Source organism: Tupaia chinensis, unplaced genomic scaffold (assembly GCF_000334495.1).
Source record: "Tupaia chinensis unplaced genomic scaffold, TupChi_1.0 Scaffold000365_1, whole genome shotgun sequence".
In the NCBI taxonomy this organism is placed as follows: Eukaryota; Metazoa; Chordata; class Mammalia; order Scandentia; family Tupaiidae; genus Tupaia; species Tupaia belangeri.
In genome coordinates this window covers 1704679-1718521 of record NW_006159862.1, presented here as the reverse complement: position 1 = coordinate 1718521, position 13843 = coordinate 1704679, and the positions used below count along the sequence as shown (strand labels likewise).

General features: G+C 45.4%; 1 protein-coding gene across 2 annotated transcripts in view; it reads right to left on the bottom strand.

The window, feature by feature from the left end:
• Nucleotides 1-9234, bottom strand: part of AKAP10 (A-kinase anchoring protein 10) — a 96058-nt gene extending 86824 nt beyond the window's left edge. The window contains exon 1 of one of the 2 annotated variants that reach the window (XM_006153186.3): nucleotides 9198-9234. In XM_006153186.3, coding sequence (XP_006153248.1) covers nucleotides 9198-9213 — 16 coding nt within the window. In that variant the 5' untranslated portion in view covers nucleotides 9214-9234. Of the gene's footprint in view, nucleotides 1-8845; nucleotides 9141-9197 lie in introns of those variants that run through there. The other variant, XM_006153185.3, reaches the window with a different exon arrangement.
• Between the last annotated feature and the right edge of the window lie 4609 nt (nucleotides 9235-13843).

Sequence of the window (13843 nt, the reverse complement as noted above, 5' to 3'; positions counted from 1 at the left end):
GCCCGCGCCGCCCACGTGACCTGCGCGGCCTGCGCCTCCCCCGGGTCCCCGCCGCGGCTTCGCGGCCCCCGGGGCCGGTCCCCGGGGAGCCCGGTCTGCCAGCCCCAGGCTGGAGCGGAGTCCCCCGGGAGCTGGGAAGGGGCGGCCCCGACGGCCAGGGCACCTGGCGGCCGGCACCTGGCCGAGCAGTACCCTTTTGGAAGCTGGCACGTCCGCGTCGCCTTCGGGTGTCTGCGTCCGGGCTCTGCTGGCAGGTTGTGCGCCGATTCAGCCTGCGCCCGGGCCCTGCTCTCCCCGGGAGCAGAAGGCCCGCAGACCCTGCGCCTGCTTCAGGCGGATGGTGCCTCCCTTGGTCGCAGTGACCTCGGGAATGGAAAGGGAGAATGGGTCTATTTTTAGAACGGGATCCCTGCGGATGCCCAGGATGCTCAGATTTGAAAGGGACCGCGCCATTAAAGCCTTGCCAGGAGGTACCAGGCCATCTCCAGTCAATTGCACTTTAAAATCTTGTTCAGACGCCCTTTTCCGGTAGGTCTACCGACACTCCCCCAAATCCTAAAACCGAGCGGATCAGGCCGCCCCACCTTGCGTAGACTCATCCTTTTGGGTGCCCTCAGCCTCTGACTGATAACGAGAAGCAGCTCCAGCTGGAAACGGCGCCCAGAAGGTAGTAGCAATTCATTAAATGTCGGCTGAGTTTTTAAAAATCAATGAAGTCTTGAGACCAGCAGTTAGCGTAATGGCTATGTCGACCGCGGTTCGCGTCCCGGACCCGGTGGCTTAAAACTCACGCCGGGCGCGTGTGTGTGCCCAAGATCCCGAGAGGAAAATGGAGGAGAAGGGATTGCAGCGTGACCATCCCCCCTGGGGGGTGATTTCTCGCTTTCTGTCTCTCTGGCGAGCGCACGCGCCCTATAAGTTAATCAATGAAGTCTTACGATGTGTCAGAGGGTTGAACGGGTCGGAGATGGTTCAGTTCATCAGTGCTAGAACTGGAACTAGAACCTAGGGTCTTGTCACCATGTGAGACCAGGTTGACTTGTTATTTAGTTTCGAGGCATCTCTGCAGGTGCACGATAGGTTATCAAAGCTGACGTTTATTGAAAACTATGTGTGGGTTGTAGGTACTGAGCTAAGCCTTCGAGATTAGATTAGTATTAGTCCTAGGAATTGGTCTTGATGGGGGGAAAACTAGGCACAGAGAACTAAGTCACCTGCCCAAAGTCGCTGCTAACCTGAGGTGAAGCTTGGAGTCCAAGGGCAAGTGTCTCCCCGGGCAAAGAGAGTGTGTACACTCGGAACCGGGCAGGAGCTCTGAATGAGCTGATGTTGAGCCGCAGGCGCGTTTGCCAGGCTATGTCGACCGCGGTTCGCGTCCCGGACCCGGTGGCTTAAAACTCACGCCGGGCGCGTGTGTGTGCCCAAGATCCCGAGAGGAAAATGGAGGAGAAGGGATTGCAGCGTGACCATCCCCCCTGGGGGGTGATTTCTCGCTTTCTGTCTCTCTGGCGAGCGCACGCGCCCTATAAGTTAATCAATGAAGTCTTACGATGTGTCAGAGGGTTGAACGGGTCGGAGATGGTTCAGTTCATCAGTGCTAGAACTGGAACTAGAACCTAGGGTCTTGTCACCATGTGAGACCAGGTTGACTTGTTATTTAGTTTCGAGGCATCTCTGCAGGTGCACGATAGGTTATCAAAGCTGACGTTTATTGAAAACTATGTGTGGGTTGTAGGTACTGAGCTAAGCCTTCGAGATTAGATTAGTATTAGTCCTAGGAATTGGTCTTGATGGGGGGAAAACTAGGCACAGAGAACTAAGTCACCTGCCCAAAGTCGCTGCTAACCTGAGGTGAAGCTTGGAGTCCAAGGGCAAGTGTCTCCCCGGGCAAAGAGAGTGTGTACACTCGGAACCGGGCAGGAGCTCTGAATGAGCTGATGTTGAGCCGCAGGCGCGTTTGCCAGGCTACTTCCTCCGGGCAGGAGGTGGGCAGGTGCCCTCAGAAAGGAATCTGTGTGCCTGGGGAACCACATCCCCCAATATGGCCAAAACACCCGGGATCATGCCCCTTACGCTCCCGAAGGGAGATGGACTGAAGTCAAGGGGCAGCAGGCCTGGGGTGCAGTCTATATAAAATTTCTCTTCTGGAGCTTAAGGGGGTACTTAATCGAGGAGGGCTTCAAGTACAGGAAAAACTGAGCACCTTTCTCATTCCTGTCCAGAGTCCATTTCCTTGCCGGGGCTACTTTGTATCTGTTAACTGGTTAGTTACCTGGTTGGGGTGAGGGACTCAGGGGAGAGGGGAGTTGGAGAAATCCCTCAAGTATTTCCAGATGGGAGCAGTGCCAAAGTGAGGAGAGGTCTCTCATCCCACTTTCCTCAAACCCTCTGCAAATGAGCACAGAATCAGTGTAGAAGCACTGCGTACCCCAACTTCCAGAGCAATTGTTGCCCTTGAGCCCCTCCTGCAAGCCTTTATTCCCCCAGACAGCCTAGTGTATCCCAGTCAGCTGATGATAGCTGCCATTACTTAAGTACTCACTATGTGCCGGCCACACTCGGTGCTTTACAGTTATCACCCTGTGAGACAGCTGCCAGTCGTCACCCCCAATTCACAGATGCGGTCCTGGAGCTCAGAGGGACCTACCCAGAATCACAGTGAGAGGCAGAAACGTGCCTGCAATCACTGTCAGTCTGGCTCCAAAGCCATTTGCTCATAACTCATCCTTCCTTTCCCTCCACCTCCAGCTAATACGCATTTACCCAGCGGGCCAGAATGTGAAGTCTCCCGAGCTAGTCAGGTGCCTTCTGAATCATCACCCAGCAGCGTGTTTATACACTTAGGGAAGCTACATATTAGGAATATTGGCATATATATGTATATACATATATACATATACATACATACATATATATATATATATGTATATACACACACCATAGGGTGAGTGCATTCACCAGAGAGAGAGAGAGAGAGAGACAGTGAGAGGGAAATCACCCCTAGTGGGGATGGCCATGCCGCAATCTTTTCTCCTCCATTCTCCTCCTGGGATCTTAGAAACACATGCACACACAGCTAATATGTTTCAAGTCGCCAGGTCTGGGACTCGAACTGCAGTCGTGCATGAGGGAATCCAGCACCTTAATCACCATACCATCTGCTGGCCCTGTCTCATAATCTTTCCAAATCTGATGATCCACAAATGAATAAAGTTACAATAAAGCAATCACGGAAACCAGCAGTTGGTGTAATGGCAATGTTGCTAGACTCCATGCAGTCGACCGCAGTTCAAGTCCCTGGCTTGAATTCACGCCAGGCGCGTGTGCGTGCGTGCCCAAGATCCCGAGAGGAGAATGGAGAAGAAGGGATTGCGGGCGTGGCCATCCCCCCCGGGGGTGATTTCTCCCTTTCTGTCTCTCTGTCTTTCTGGCAAGCGCACATGCCCTACATCAAAAACCTCTAAAAACAGAACAAAACAAAACAAAAAAAAAAACAAGCATGTAAAAATAAATAAAATATACCATTAGCCAGAATACCTGGTGGTGGCAAAGCGATACTCTGCCTTGCATTTCTAAATTAATCTGCTAGAGTCCACTTAATTTACATGTAAAGTAAAATAAAATTTCACCAGAAGGAACTCCTCTAATTATGTTCCTAATTTTAAGGGAATCCTCACAGCCTTTTCATACCGGTTGTATTAATTACAGTAAATCGGTGAGGTAAAATTAGTAAGTTAATTATCACGAAGGAAGCCAGTGAATGAAATGAATCTCCATGGCAAGCACTGTTTACAAATTAATAAGTGTTCTACAGTAAACAGTCTAACAAATGTAGTTTTCTATATCAAACAGTTACGACCTCAAGAAAACTACTCAGACATTTTTTTTGATATTACAGGAAAAGAAAGCTCCTATTTTCGTTTTTAGTAAGCAGATATAAACAAACTCAGATTTATGATGTCAAGACAGAGAAATGCATATTGACATAAAATTCTCATCAACCACATACGCCAAAACTAAATATATAGTCTTTTACATTTTCAAAAACATTTGTATCAATAACTTTGTGAAATTTCTCTCTGAAAAACTTGTGACCTCCAAGTTTAGTTTTAGTCAAATCAATTGCTTCTATAGTCTCTTAATCTTGCTGGATAAATAGGAGTTTATTACATATCTTTTTTCCTCATCAAAGGAACTCAAAACAAGCAGACAGGAGATTATAACAATAATAATCTCATCAATTTATGTAACAGACTTCCACTTCTAGTAAAAGTGGGTAATTTGGAGTAGCCACAAACAGGGAAAAACTTTTTAAAATGGAAAGAAGATAATTAAGAATTACATGGTGGGGGCCAGCAGATGGTATGGTGGTTAAGGTGCTGGATTCCCACATGGCCAACTGTGGTTTGAGTCCTGAACCCAGCAGCTTGAAAAATCACAACAAATGAATAGATAGAGAAATAAATAGATTTTATAAAAACAAAAAACAAACAAAAAAAATGAATTACATGGGGACCAGCAGATGGCATAATGGTTACATCACTAGACTTCCACGTAGTCAACTACAGTTCAAGTCCCAGACCCAGTGGCTTAAAACTCACGCCAGCCATATGTGAGTGTGTGCCCAAGAACCTGAGAGGAGAATGGAGGAGAAGGCATTGCGGCATGACCGTCCCCTGGGAGATGATTTTTTGTTTCCCGTCTCTCTAGTGAGTGCATATGCCCTGTACCAAAAAATCTTTCTTAAAAAAGACTTACATGGTGAAGGTAGAGAAGGAAAACAAAATCCATAGAGTTAAGTCATATGGTTGGTACCTCTTACTCGGGGGACATTTACTGTTCATGAAAAAGTAGTTTTTATGTTGAGTGATGCTATTTATACTGTCACAGACTAGAGGATAAAAGATAGAACCTGGACCTACTTTGGATTGGGATCCTGAAAAAGTCACACCAGAAGTAAATGAGCCCTTGAAAAAGTTGCAAGCTAGTTTAAAGTCATCTAGTTGGCCCAGGGGCAAAAAATAATTTTGTAAGAAAGTTTTTGCCTTAGGGAGCATACATTCACCAGAGGGAGAGACAGAGACAGTGAGAGGGAAAGTAAGAAATCACCCCGCAGGGGAGATGGCCAATTGCAGTCTCTTCTCCTTCACTCTCCTCCCGAGATCTTGAGCACGCATGCACACTTGTCCTGTGTGGTTTTCAAGTCACTGGGTCTGGGACTCAAACCATGGCTGACCATGGGAGAGTCCAGTAATGTAACTACTATGCCATCTGCTGGCCTTGGTTCAGGAAACCTTCATCCCTAATCACAAATAAAGAAAATTCTGTCTGTTGGTGCCTCTAGGAGGCTGATGGAAGCAAATGAAAATCCTCTTGGAATGAGATAACATCACCAATGATCTCATTATTTCCATACACAGTTTTGCAAGTATAATATTGTATCTGGCACACAGTCATAGATACACATGAGATAAGACATTAGGAACAAAGGCCAGGGTAAAGGATGAGCAATAGAAACAGTCACATGGAACTTCTAGACAGTAGAATGATCAGATTTAGATGTTGAAGGAGATAAAAGACAAGGTTCAAAACTGGGCAGAGAATGGAAACTGTAACACAATTATTGTTACTAGTTCAAGGAGATAAAAGATAAGACTGAAAGTGTGGGCAGAGAACTGGAAACATAACCGAGTAGCTATGAAAAAGAAAAAAAATTCTATAACTAAAAACCCAAATAACTGAAACTGAGAACTAGTGGATATGGACAAAAAGTTATAGCTAAAGAGAGAATCTGTGAAATGGAAGACAGAAAATATTCAGAATGAAGCATACCATGAGGGTAAAAGACACAAGAAAATACAATCAGAAGATTTACCATATGTTAAGTTTTGAATCATGGTTTATCCCCCAAAGTTTCATGGTTTGGAATTTGGTGCTGAGAGATGGTGAAGCCTAGTTAGGAGTGGTTGGATCATGGTGATTGTGTCATGGAGGCACCACTCTCATGAACAGATGAACGCTGCCTTGGGATACCCTGTGATTTCTAGTTCTTGTGAGAAAGGGTTAGTTCTGCAAAGAGCTGGTTGCTATAAAAGAGAGCTGCTCGTAGCATGTGCTGTCTCTCTGCATATGCCTGCCAATTTCTATGCGTCTGTTGGTCATGTCGTAGGCCAGCCTACTGCTAGGTCTATAGTTACAGACTTTCTAGTCACCAGGATTCCGAGTTAATAAGCCCCTATTATAATGACGCAGCAAGTATATCGCTGGACTCCCACATGACCAACCACAGTTTGTATCCCAGACCTGGTAGCTTGAAACTCACACCAGGCATGGTACGTGTGTACCCAAGACCCCAGGAAGAGAATGGAAGAGAAAGAATTGCAGTGTGGCCATCTACCCTAGAAGGTGAGTTCTCACTTTCCCTCTCACTGTCTATTGCTCTTCTGTCAAGTGCATGTGCCCTAAGGCAAAACCCCCTTTTAAAAAAAAAAAGTTCCTATTTCTTTACAAACCACCCAGTCTCAGATATCTCTGTGAGAAACACAAAAACTAAGACTATGTGTTTGATTATAGTAGCAGGGAGGAAGAAGAAAGGAATATCTGCAAAACTAATGTCTGACAATTTTCCTAAGGCATAACAGAAACCCTGTTAAAAAATCAATTTAGAGGGAACCAGCAGTTAGCGTAATGGCTATGTCGCTGGACTCCCATGTAGTCGACCACGATTCGCGTCCCGGACCTGGTGGCTTAAAACTCACGCTGGGCACATGTGCGTGCATGCCCAAGATCCCGAGAGGAGAATGGAGGAGAAGGGATTGCGGCATGACCATCCCCCCTGGGGGGTGATTTCTTGCTTTCTGTCTCTATGTCTCTCTCTGTCTGTCTGGCAAGTGCACGCGCCCTATAGCAAAAACCTCTCAAAAAAAAAAAAAATCGATTTAGGCTCACTAGGTCCCTGCCACACATTGCTTAAATCAAACTGCTTGTCCCCCTCACCCCCAAAAAATCAAATTAGGCTGGCATTTTGTATAGTGTTTAAGGCACTGGACTCCCACATGGCCAACTGTGGTTTGAGTCCCAGACCTGGCAGCTTGCTTTCACACTTTCTCTCTCTCTCTCTGGTTGAGTTAAAAATTAGTAATAATAAATAAAATTAAATAAAATAATTCAAAAAAAATCAATTTAAGGGCCAGATCCATAACTGGGTAAGGCAGCTAGATTCCATATTGCCTAACTGCACAATTCAGGACCTGAACCCAGCAGCCTCAAGAAACACACAGGGTGTGTGTGCATACATGCCCAAAATCCCAAAAGAAGGGAGAGATGGAGGAGACGGGATTGCAGTATGACCATGCCTCATGGGTGTGCTTTCTCTTTTCCCCCTCTCTGTTTTTCCATCTCTCTCTGGTGAGCATGTATACTCTCTAGCAAAATAAATAAATAAATAAATATTGCTGTGAACCACAAACAAAATAAATCAAAAGAAACCCACATATAAATTATTAATAGCAAAACATCAGGAAAGAAAAACATAGGAAAAGTTGCTGGGAGGTAAGGGAGAAAGATTACCTTCAAAGGAATGGCATTTTGGCAGGCAGTTAATTTTTTTTCAGTAGCTACAATGGAAGATGGAAATCAAATCTTTAATGTGCTGTAAAAAGCAGCAACAACCTGTGGTCCCATACTTATCAAAAATATATTTCAAGAGGGCTGCTCCATGGCCTAGTGGTTAAGGGAGCTTAGTCCCACATAGCTGACTGTGTGCTTTGAATCCCAGCTCCACTGGCTAGAAAAACACATGGGCGTGGTAGGTAAAGTGTTGGACTCCCACATGGCTGACTGCAACTCCAGTCCCTGACCCGGCAGCTTGAAATTCACACAGGGCACGTGTACATTTGTGCCCAGAATCCTGAGAGGAGAACAGAGGAGAGGGGATTGTGGCACGCCATCCCCCACCCCAGGGGTGATTTCTCACTTTCTCTCTCTGTCCCTCTCTGGTGAACACATACACCCTATGGCAAAAACCTCAAAGAAAATCACACTGGGCATGTGTGTGTGCGTGCCCCAAATACCAACAGGATAGAGAAATGGAGGAGAAAGGATTTCAGCATGACCATGCCCCACTGGGGGGTGCTTTCTCCCTCTCTGTCTCTGTGTCTCTCTGGTAAGCACGTGTGTGTGTGTGTGTGTGTGTGTATCTCAAGAATGATAGAAAATAAGACATTCTCAGACAAAAACCAAGAAAATGTATCACTAGCAGACCCCACTAAGGAATATCCTGAGGGATTTACTGCAGGCAAGAGTAAAGTAAGATGAGGTGGAAAGTCTGAGAGGAGAGGCATTGCAGAGAACAAAGAACGCAGTGCGTGCGTGATTGCACGTGAGTGAGCATGGAGTGGAACAGCATGATGTGACCATAAAGTGCAAATGCTTAGCCAGCTACGAAGACAGGGCCAGTCCACACAAGAGCACCATCACTTCTGACACCAACAGCAAGGTCACGGGTCCCCAAGACTACAGTTTGGCCCTAGAACTTGTTAGAAGAGTTCAGAAAATACCCTGAACGCTGTTAGATTCCTGGTTATGAGTTCTCACTGCTAAAGCATGCAGACGAGGATCAGCTACAGGAAGACAGACAGACAGACAGGCAGACAAAGTGAGCCAGCACCCGCCACCCAGGGGATGACCATACTATAATCCCTTCTCCCCCATTCTCCTCTCCCCGTTCTTTCCTAGGGCAGAGCCAGGGAAGTGCCAAATGCCAAGCACGGAGTTGTCCTCTCTTCACGGCGTCAGGGCACGGCCAGTTTCCCAGCGTGCATTATTGCCAACCAGGGAAACTTACCCAAGCCTTTAGTTGGCAAAGTCTTTACTGGGGTTCCACCACGACTCATGATGACCCCCCAGGGGGCGGAGTCCAGTCTCCAGCCCCACAGAGGTCACACTGGTGCTGCATGAGCCAAAGCTCTCGACCCAAGTCACATTGTTCCTGGCTGGCTGGCCTGAGGCCCTCGGTCCAAACAAAAACAGTCCTATCAGGAATGACATTGGAAGGGTCTAGAGATGGCCTCCCAGTAGTCGAGCACAGAGGCCATGCCTCTCAAGGCGAAGTTAAGTCCTTGCCGACACAGACATCTAACAGTCTACGAATGTTCCTAGGGGGAAGCCCCTGAATCTTTGGAGGGCTGAAATCCCACCTTCTGGTATGTGCATGTCTTGCCAGCACACCCAGAACACTTGCCATTTCTTCTTTACTGGGTCCAATTGGTGTGATGTCATCACTGCAGTGCCCCACATGACGCTCTGCAGAATGTCCAGACAATTGAGGGTTCTTCAGGCCTGCACGATCTGGCGCAGTAAGATGCTGACTGATGGAGCTGGTCGGCCCCTGACACGTGGCTAACTGAAGGCGTGCCGTGAAATATTCACCTTCTATTTCTTTCTTTTTTTTTTTTTTTTAAAGTTTTTTAAACGATTTATTTCATTTTATTTATTATTAGTTTTTTAATTTGATCAGAGAGAGAGAAAGGGAAAGTGAGAAAGCAAGCTGCCAGGCCCAGGACTCAAACTGCGGTCAGCCATGTGGGAGTCCAGCACTTTCTCCACCATGCCACCTGCCAGCCCCTAAATATTCACCGTCTATTTCTGTGCACTAGACCCTGACAGCTTTCCACTAGGCCTGACTGTGGCTCTGTTAAGTCTTATTATGTTGAATGCCAAAGGGCGCATGGGGGAGAGAGAACCTGCAACAGAGCCTGTGGTCATGCCACAATCATTTTTCTAGTTCTCCATCCTCTTAGGCACTTGGTCACATGCAATACACCTGGTATGTTTTTGAAGCCAGTGGACCAGGACTTGAACCTTGGCCAGCCCGTGGGATCAGGCTCCCTCTGGCATACATGCATGCGTGCCCTTACTCAGCTGGCTCTGTGGTCTTTGGTCAGCAGTCGGTGTGTACCTGGCCGGCACACAGAGCAGGCCAGAGAGTTAACAACCACAGGTCAGATTTCAAGAGTTGGGATAAAAATATATATAAAATGCCATGCTAATATTTTCTTAGGGATTTCAGTGTCTGCTACAGCATCCAGTTCTTACTCTGGGGCTGAAAAAAATAACCACAGAGTGGACCTGAAGACCCACTGGGCCCACAGCCTGCTGGACTGGAGTCGGGACCCCACGAGCCCTCCCTTTAAGCAAAACGCACAAGGTGTCTTGAGCCCATATCACACAGTCCTCAGAAATTCTTTTTTTTTTTAGAATTATTTATTTATTTCCATTTGTTATTGTTATTTTTTTTCTTTATTTGATGAGAGAGAGACAGAGAGAGAGAGAAAGGGAAAGTGAGAAAGCAAGACACCAGGTCCAGGACTTGAACCATGGTTGGCCATGTGGGAATCCAGCGCCCTTATCCACCACACCACCTGCTGGCCCCAAGTCCTCGGAAATTCTGAGCATTCTCCCTTCTCTGGTACTCAGCAACCCCAAAAATGATTTCAGGTCTTTTTAGGAAAATGATTAGGACGAATATTTGCTATAGAAGTGAACTTCAAAAAGTTCATTTACAAAATGGAATTAAAGAAAAGGCTTATTTTAGTGCAAAGAAATTCATGTATAGTTTTTTTTTCCTTTAAAAAAAAATTTGTTATAGGGCATGTGTGTTTAGAGAAAAAGAGAGAGTGGGAGGGGGAGACAGAGACAAAATAAGCAAACATCCCCAAGAGGACATCACAGTCCCTTCTCCCCCATCCTCCTCTCAGGGTCGGGCATGCACACACATCCAACGTGTTGTTCAATTCACTGGGTCCAGGACTTAAACCGTGCAACCAGCCATGTGAGATCCAGCTGCCTTAACCACCATACCACCTGCTGGCCCTGTGCATAGGTTTTGTTTGTTTGTTTGTTTGTTTTTGAGAGATTTTCGCTATAGGGCACGTGCACTCGCCAGACAGACAGAGAGAGACAGAGAGACAGAAAGCAAGAAATCACCCCCCCAGGGGGGATGGTCATGCCGCAATCCCTTCTCCTCCATTCTCCTCTCGGGATCCTGGGCACGCATGCACACGTGCCCGGTGTGAGTTTTAAGCCACCGGGTCTGGGATGTGAACCGCGGTCGACTACGTGGGAGTCCAGTGACACAGCCATTACGCTAACTGCTGGTTCCCCATAGGCTTTTATAATATGCATTTTCCATGAACTTTTGGAAGACTCCCCGTATATACTCAGAGAGGCTTTGCAAGCTCCTTCCTTATGACCCAACTTCCTTTTCAGATCATGAGCTCTGGATCTATGAATCGACTGACTTCTGGCAACTTGGGAGGGACGTGATTTTCCAATGTGACAGTTGATGTAAGCCTTTGCCTTATGAGCTCTTGATTTGTTTAAAGTCTATAAATCAAGCATGCCCTGCCAGTTGTTCATCTTTCTGCCCGTAAGAAACACCGTGCTCCCTTGGCCAGCACTGCAGATCCTGTGGGGCAGGAAGCCCGTGTCCAGGTCAGCCTTGCTGCTTGACACAGCGACTACATTTCCTTTCTCTGATACCCACATGCCATCGCCCAGGCTTTGCCATTCTGGATCCCGACATTCTCATCGGTGGTGGCACCTCCCTCTGCCCACGATGGCCACCATCAAGCCTCTCCAAGATGCTGCTGCCCCAGCGAAGGCCATGTCCTCCCCTGGCTTTCGGACAGGAGTTTATAGTTTTTTTGTTTGTTTGTTTGGGTTTTTTTGGAGAGGTTTTTGCTATAGGGTGCATGTGCTCACCAGAAAGAGAGACAGAAAGCGAGAAATCACCCCCCGGGGGGATGGCCACACCGCTATCCCCTCTCCTCCATTTTCCTCTCAGGATCTTGGGCACGCACGCACGCACATATGCCCGGCAAGAATTTAAGCCACCGGGTCTGGGACTCGAACCTGGGTCAACTACATGGGAGGCCAGCGACATAGCCGTTACGCCAACTGCTGGTCCTAGGAGTTTATAGTTTTTATCTTTGATATATAGGCCCAATTTTTATTAATTGTTCATTTCTTAAAATTTTATTTTGGGAAATTTGATATTTTTTTGAGGAGTTATTAAGTTTGTGAAAAAAGAATTATGTATGTTTATAAATATTGGTAGTTTATGAACATGTATAAACAAACAATAGTAACAAAATTTGTTTTAACTACTTTTTTGATGTAAAACTGAACAATTTAATAGACTTCTTTAATTTTATTAAATTTAAAGACTAACAATAGGAATAACTAAAGTATGTTAACTTAACAACAGGAATTATAAGGAGGACTCAGCGAGAACTAGGTAGTAATGTTTTTATGAATTTATGTTTAACATTGGAGTTTTTTTATATTAACTTTATTTTTTTAATTTAGGTGTACTATATTGGCTATTTAACATGTAATTTTGTCAAACTTTTTTATTTTTTTGGTTAATTTTGGCTTGACAATTTAGAAAACTAATCAGTTTACATAGAAAATGAAAATTTTATTTAGTTAAGTGATTACATTTTTACAAACTGGTATTTGTAAGAGTACTTTTTTATTCTCTTCATGAATTTTTTAAAGGATATAACATTAGGATTATAGTCATAGTTAGTTTTGACAGAAGTTTATAACTGACAAAGAAATTTGGCTAGATATCATTTTAACATAATAATCTACAATATAACTGATCAATATTTCACCATAAGTTTTTGAGAATTTCAAATTATTTTGGAACACTATATATATATATGTACATAACATATTTTTATATATAATTTAAATATAATGTCAAGAAAATTAGAATGACTATTTTGACAGTGTTTTTTATTTTTATTTAACTTATAAAGAATAAGTCTGATCAGTTTAACATTTTTTTTGGATGTCTCAGGGGCCCTCTCTAAACATTTAAGAGTTATTTTGAAGTCAAAGATCTTTTGTTGAGGGAGCAGCAGTTAGTGTAATGGCTATGTCGCTGGACTCCCATGTAGTTGACCACGGTTCGAGTCCAGGGCCTGGTGGCTTAAAACTCACATCGGGCGCGTGTGTGCATGCATGCCCAAGATCCCGAGAGGAGAATGGAGGAGAAGGGATTGCGGCATGGCCATCCCCCATGGGGGTGATTTCTCACTTTCTGTCTCTCTCTGTCTTCCTGGCGAGCGCACGTGCCCTATAGCAAAAACCTCTCAAAAAACAAAAGATCTTTCGGTAGTACTAAACTAAAGCCAGAAAAAGTTAGTCATGAATTTAAAGCAATTTTTATGAGCATTCTTTTTATAAACCAAATTGAATAGAATTTTTTGAGTATTTTTTTTTTTGAGAGGTTTTTGCTATAGGGCACATGCGCTCACCAGACAGAGAGAGACAGAGAGACAGAAAGCGAGAAATCACCCCCCAGAGGGATGGCCACGCTGCAATCCCTTCTCCTCCATTCTCCTCTCCGGATCTTGGGCACGCACGCACACGCACCCAGCGTGAGTTTAAGCCACCAGGTCTGGGACTCGAACCGCGGTCGACTATGTGGGAGTCCAGTGACATAGCCATTACACTAACTGCTGGTCCCTTGAGTCCTTTTTTATACAGACATACAACATGTAGTATGTAACATGACATATTATATATCAGGACTATAAGCCAATTTCCATGGAGTTACTTTGACACTAATTTTTTTTTTTTGAAGAGGTTTTTGCTTTAGGGTGCTTGGGCTTGCTAGAAAGACAGAGAGAGACAGAGAGACAGAAAGTGAGAAATCACCCCCAGGGGAGTTGGCCAAGCTTCAATCCCTTCCCCTTCATTCTCCTCTCAGAATCTTGGGCACGTACACACATGAGCCTGGCATAAGTTTAAGCCACTGGGTCTGGGACTT